At 38.8% G+C, this 6,797-nt stretch overlaps 1 protein-coding gene across 1 annotated transcript; it reads left to right on the plus strand.

The window, feature by feature from the left end:
• Positions 1-2,739: 2,739 nt before the first annotated feature.
• Positions 2,740-5,784, plus strand: LOC140791798 (protein ASYMMETRIC LEAVES 2). The gene is made up of 3 exons (XM_073142457.1): positions 2,740-3,011; positions 3,447-4,268; positions 5,538-5,784. The coding sequence occupies exon 2, from the start codon at positions 3,478-3,480 to the stop codon at positions 4,264-4,266; it is 789 nt and encodes a 262-aa protein (XP_072998558.1). The 5' UTR covers positions 2,740-3,011; positions 3,447-3,477; the 3' UTR covers positions 4,267-4,268; positions 5,538-5,784.
• Positions 5,785-6,797: the final 1,013 nt, after the last annotated feature.

Raw genomic sequence — 6,797 nt, forward strand, 5'->3', positions numbered from 1 at the left:
TTCATTTAATCATAAGACACAGAAGTGCATAATAACATCATAACTTGAAACAACTTCTCATATCATTAAGATAACTCACAATGTATCATAATCCACATAGCAAATATATCAACGGTGTTATTAATCCACATAGCAAACATAATAACGAGGAGGAATAGTCATCTAGCGGTAATATCGTTTGTACATGCCTAGCAACACTGCATATGATTCGTTTATCTATGGCCATCAAACTAAGAACCACAATCGTAGGCCCATATCTCATCATCATCATTATCACTAATCTAGTAAATCGTCGCAAACAATAAAATTATTACTTGTAACCGAATCATCGCACACAACAAAATTATTATATACAGAGAAAAAGAGCCCACAGCTCAATGAACGCCTTTACCTTGTGTCATTGGATACAACTAGAGCTATAATATTACCTCTCTAACATCTTTCCACTATCATTCTACTCTAGTCTTGTCTTCAAATAAGGTAGTATAATAAACTGAATGCCCCACAAGCTAACAACCTAAGGTGTAGACTGCTAATATAATACTACTATACAATACATTCTACTCTTAACCTCCGGCAAAGTGAGTGAGGGGCAATGCTTAGTCAGGATTAGACTAATAATGATACGTGCATGTGGTGTCATGTCTTATGTTACTTTATTTATATCATGATTATTAAGATAACACATGTTATAACTAAGTATGAAGTCTATCATGAATAAAGAGATAAGTAGTACATAATTAATAATTAAATAGCAACTACTCATGCATGTAAAAATAAGTAATAATGACATAATATGATTATCATCACAATAGTTATATTACTCGAGACTAATAAGATCTAACTCGCCTAAAATGTATTTGGAATCTATCTAACTCTCCTCAACAATTGGGCTCCTCCTCACATGGTAAAGGGTCTATAGTTGGATTGGCCCGGTGGTGCTCCGGTGGTCCGTGGCTTTCGTCAGGCTCTTCAATGGCACAAAACAAGGAAAAGGGAGAGAAAGAGGCGACGGGGAGAAGGTGGCTGGAATTGAAAATCGTTTAATGTGGGAGGGCTAGGGTTTTATATAGGAGGTGATGTGGAGGGAGTGGAGTTTGAACTGCACTCATGTGCGACGAGATTTTCACCCTTCTCATAACTGCCTGTGAGAGGTGGAGGATAGAAGAGGGGAGGTGGTGCACAAGCTTAGCATGTGCGTTGCAAGTGAGGGAGGAGTGCACGTGCACTAAGAGATTCTTTTTAGGGGTGTTACAATACTGGCTAGCTAATCAGACAATTCCACTTGATTTAGTTATATTTAAATTAAATAACTTAAGATTTAATTCAAGCTTGATTCAAGATTAATTCAATCTTAAAGCTTGATTTAAAATATGCTTGAATATACTTATCAGGTGGCTCAAAATAGACTTGAGTTCGAAATAGGCACTAATTATGCTCAAATTAAAGCTAACCAATTCAAACTTGATATTTTAGGTTAGACTCTAAACTAGTTAAATTCAAGCTTGAACAGATCTCGGCCGAGTGCACCCCTACTAGCCAACCCTCCTGCCCCAATATGCGGCCCTCATTCTACCAATCCATATGTCCTACTTTCGATAATAAAACAAATTAATCCATATATTATTTAAAAAGTTTTAATTATGAAAATGAGTCTCAAAATGCTATCGAGTTATCTTTGCATGCAAAAATGTTTAAATCCGTTGTCGCTCAATAGACATGCACATGTGGACATGTTGGATTGCCACTTAAATGTTTTAATGCTATAGTAATTGTAATTCAGATACTAGGACTTGAAAGAATGTCATGAAATCAGTCATGATCGACAAAACTATATAGCTAGTTCGTAAATCTATTACTTCACAAGATTGAGACAGAGACATAATAATCCAGAACATTCGTCATCCGACAGAATCAACATCTCCGAGTACAAAACAATGTCTAATAGACCCAGGTAAACCGACTCGGTTGCAAAGTAAATACTGAATAAAAACATGCCTTAAAAGCTCAAGTAAAAGAAGATTTATTGCGAACTTGTGTCATGTACAGTCTTGGCCTCGTCAGCTTATGGCAAATAGAGGTCCCACACTCCAAGTGACAGTAACCAACAAGATCCTACAACCAACTTCCACCCCCTCTCTCACTTGCTCTTATTAGATTCATCAATTCAGTGAACAATGTGTTTCTTCTCCATTATATTTATTGCTACCATCTATCCATTTGTCTGTGGAGGTGTGAGTTGTGCCTATCAATGCCATTGAATGTTGAGGGACCTAGTTGGAGAAGACAAAGGGAAAAAAAAGAGACTGAGGAGAATCAATCAGATATATTCCTCTACATGCATTTAATGGCATACATGAATTTAGGCTCTTGTTGTTGCTTCATTAACTTTTACAACATCCTTTCATGCCATCAAGGATACATATATATATATTTGAGATAAAAAGGGTCAAATCAAGACATGCTCCTGTAACTTTCATCCATCTATAATTCCTTGTCTTTGGGAGGTCCCAAATCCCATCCGTTCATGTTCTTTCCTTAACTTCATAACTACTATCCTAATATAATATATAAATACTAATGCTAGGCTTCGCAAAAAATATCCCTCGAAAATATTATTGATAAATAAAATTTTATATGTGACAAGATAATATTGTAGTTCACAAAAATTGTAAAAATTAACCATTATATATATATATATATATATATATATATATATATCACCAACCCTCTCTCTTTGCCCCTTATAAAAACATTTGTTCTCTCTCTCTCTCCTCTCCAGTTTTTATCGCCGGCTCATCTGCCCTCACCATCTTTAGGTGCTTCCTCTCCGTTTATATTTCTCTCTCTCCAAACTCACACTGCTATCAGGTCGAGTAGAGTTTAGAGAGAGAGAGAGAGAGAGAGAGAGAGAGAGAGAGAGAGAGAGAGAGAGAGGAAATTGAAAGGAGGCCGTCGAGAAGAGCGGAGGGGACTCGGCAAAAAGGGAGGAGAAAAGCTCGCGGAAAAAGGTATGCCGTTGCCGTCGTCTTCGGATCCGATAACCGCCTGCCCCTCTTCCTCTTTCTTCTCCTTCGATTGACTTAAAATATAACTACGGATAGCAATTGATCCAAGAAAAGTAGTAGTGATAGAATAATTATATATATATAATATATATATATATATATATATAGTTTTATATTGCTTTTCGATTTACTCGGAATTTAAAAGTTTGTTGGATCGTGCGTTCTTTGCTTTGTTACTTTTGTTTCGGGTGAAACCGAATCGACGCGAATATATGACAAATATGTGAACAAAGTAAATAAAATCCCGCAGCGATTTCCTTTCTTAAAATTGTGTTCTTTCCTTCTTTTTCTTTTTCTTTTTTTTCCCTTCAACGATTCTAATTGCAATCTTGATTTTGTTTCCTGTTTTTTTTTCTCAAACGGTGTCTTATTGGCTAGGGGGAGTGATTCCGGTGGCGAATCGGTAGTTATGGCTTCGTCGTCGTCGTCGTCGCCCCCAGTCCCGCTCTCGTCGGCGTCGGCATCGTCCTCGTCGATGGCAGCCACTAGCTCGCCGTGCGCGGCGTGCAAGTTCCTCCGCCGGAAGTGCCAGCCGGACTGCGTGTTCGCCCCCTACTTCCCGCCGGACAACCCGCAGAAGTTCGTTCACGTGCACCGCGTGTTCGGCGCCAGCAACGTGACCAAATTGCTCAACGAGCTTCACCCGTACCAGCGCGAGGACGCCGTCAACTCCCTCGCCTACGAGGCCGACATGCGCCTCCGCGACCCCGTCTACGGCTGCGTCGGCGTCATCTCCATCCTCCAGCACCAGCTCCGCCAGCTCCAGGTGGACCTCAGCTGCGCCAAATCCGAGCTCTCTAAATACCAAGCAGCCGCCGCCGCCGCCGCCGCAGCAGCCGCCGCAACCGCCTCTAACGGCCCCTCCACCGCCAACTTCATCGGCGGCGTGGCGGCGTCGGGGAGTCAGAATTTTCTCGACGCCGCTAATCAGAACGCGACGGCGATTGGGTTCGGGGGCAGGGACCACTTCTTCCCGATGAGCGTCAGGGATGCGGCGCCGCCGCCGCAGCCGCACCACATGATGATGAGAAACTATGAGTCGGAGCTCACGGCGAGGCTCGGGGTCAATGGGGCCTACGACGCAGGGCTGATGGCGGCGATGAACGCTTCGGCAGTAAGTATCGGGCATCTCGGCGGGCAGTTCTTGAAGCCTAGCGCGGCGGGCGGCGACGACCGGCCAGGGGTTGGACCGTCATAGAGGTCTTCTTCTCCTCTCCCTCTAATTTTATGTGCATTTCCCACTACTGCATGTTACCCATATGATTATTAAGCAAGAGCTACTCCTTCCTTTAGAGTTTGGATCTGTTGCGGATCAATCAAATGCTAACAAAATTGAAGAAAATTTACTCCGTCAAATGTTGCAACTTTTCATAATTCCATACATTAGAATTCCTGAAGAAAAATAAGTATTAGCATCCTAAAATTTGCAAAAATGTGCTTGTGATCTAAAATGCTGCTGCGTTATTTTAATATTATTTTGGTCAAGCAAGTACTATACGAATACTAAATTTATTGCTGGAAACTGTAGAAAACTAGGATATATACCAGCATTCCATCTTAAATGCAGTTAAGAAAAGAGCTGGTGTCTGAAGGGGCATTTAAGGAGGACTGACACTTGAATTGGTGAACTTCTGCAGATGATAACTTTTAAAGATCATAGCAAGTTTCTGCTGTGGACGATGGAATCATTTGTGCTCATTTAACCACAAGTTTTTGATGCCATAAATTATAGGGAACTCATGCTTGGCTTTCTTTTTTTTTAATATTATTTATCTCTCTCTCTCTCTCTCTCTCTCTCTCTCTCTCTCTCTCTCTCGCACTTCTACTTATCTTTGGGTTACATGATTTTTTTTTGGAAAATTATATATATAGTGCAACATTAAAATCAATTTTTAGTTTATGGAACCCATGGCATATTACTTCTAGATGCCAAGTTAGGGTCCTATGCAGCATTTTGATATCCACTTAAATTAAGTGGATCTCAAACGTATGCTCTTAATATTTGAGGGAAAGAAAAGAAATGGTTTCTCATTTAACAATAAAAATGCAGCATCTTGAGATGTATGCCACCAAATGGCCTTTCAGTCTTTAGTGATAAAAAGGACTTCAAGAGGTCTAAAGTTTTGAAAACTTAATATGTTCATTTCGACCTACGAGAATACGAATTATATTTTTTTATGGTGGGCAGACATACATTCTATTTAAGTATCTTTTATCTTATATTTGTAATTTCACTGAAAACGAACAATGAAGAGGGAAAAAGAAAAGAGAGAAGAGTTACACTACCAAATGAACTATTAGAGCTAATATGATATGCAGTAGATGGAACTATTAGAAGGAAAAAGATTAACAAATTCTATATAGTGAAATGGGTCTGCCTGCATCTTTTCTAAAAGAACATTTATCCTTCCATCTCCTTGAAGAATCTAAATTTCTTAAAAGTACAGTGTATTAATTGTCGAATTGCAGGCCTTACGACTTGGAGAATCATCAAAAGCGAAGAACTGCGGCGTGGATAATCGGATAGAGGCATGGATTTTATGTTCTACTACAGTTACATGAAATATAATCCTTCTTGTGTTGTTTAAATTCAATCTTTCTCTCGCTTTTCTTCCAGCTGAAAGAGTTGGACAATGTGTAGTCCCCCCACCCCCTAGTTTTGTTCCAGTATCAGTGGTTGTTGTGTGTCATTTTAAGCATCTGTTCTTCTTTCTAACTAGGTCCATCTTTGCTTCTTATTTTTTTTATTTATTGAGCATACATGGCTTTATACAATAAATATGATACAAGCATAGCCTAAGTTTATTACATATACAGTTTCAGTGAAGTAGCATGTGCATGAACTTTTACCTAGGGTTTCTATACGCTCAGATTTTTAAGAACACCTAACATGGCTAATATACTATATATCTTTTGATTGAAGTAGAAAAATCTATGAAAAATATCTTATAATTGAGATGCTGATTAATATAAGGATAGTATGCATGGAATATACATGCATATATATATATATATAGATATAGTAGCATTAGATGAGGAGATATTCTTCTTACCATTGAGTAGTGATAGATGTAGATATATAGGTGATGACCTGGAATATCCTCTGCTTAACTGGAAGAGTACTTATAAAAAAAAACTATCGAGTGTTAGCAATATAAGCATAGGGGACCTCTTGATCTTCCTTACAGATTTGCTTGCATCATGATGGAAAATGTTGTCTTTTCCTCTATCCTTCTCAGATACACTGTGCTCACTCATTCTCTCTCTCTATCTTTCTCAGATACACTGTGACTCTCTCTCTCTCTCTCATATAGAAATTAAGAATAGCATCAGTCAAGTATGGAAAAAGTAGCATGCATCACCTCACTTGTCATGAAAAGGTAGGAGATGCTGTGAAAGAATCATGCAGTTATGCCAACCTGAAGGTCTTTTGTAGATCAAAAAGGCTATAATAGCCACCTAAAGCTGATGGCATTTATGGGAAAGCCTAAGTAGTTCTTTTTTTTAATTTATTATTTTATGTTTTAAACCGATCCCTATGAACCTAAGATTTTGGTAGTTGACCAAGTTACTCTAATCCCTTACTATTATTCTCTTTGCAGGCTATTCAACTCCGTTCCTCTCTTCTCTCTCTCTAGATATATATATATATATATATATATCCTAGTAGCAATCACAGTAGATATAGAAGACGTGATTAATGTTTTCATTATTTTATTGTGGGGGTAG

Source organism: Typha latifolia, chromosome 7 (genome assembly GCF_019914945.1).
Source record: "Typha latifolia isolate L0001 chromosome 7, TyphaL0001v2, whole genome shotgun sequence".
Taxonomy (NCBI): domain Eukaryota; kingdom Viridiplantae; phylum Streptophyta; class Magnoliopsida; order Poales; family Typhaceae; genus Typha; species Typha latifolia.

Bases quoted from the DNA above. Each gene is read 5' to 3' on its own strand.
- LOC140791798 (XM_073142457.1), top strand. From the start codon at position 3,478: ATGGCTTCGTCGTCGTCGTCGTCGCCCCCAGTCCCGCTCTCGTCGGCG.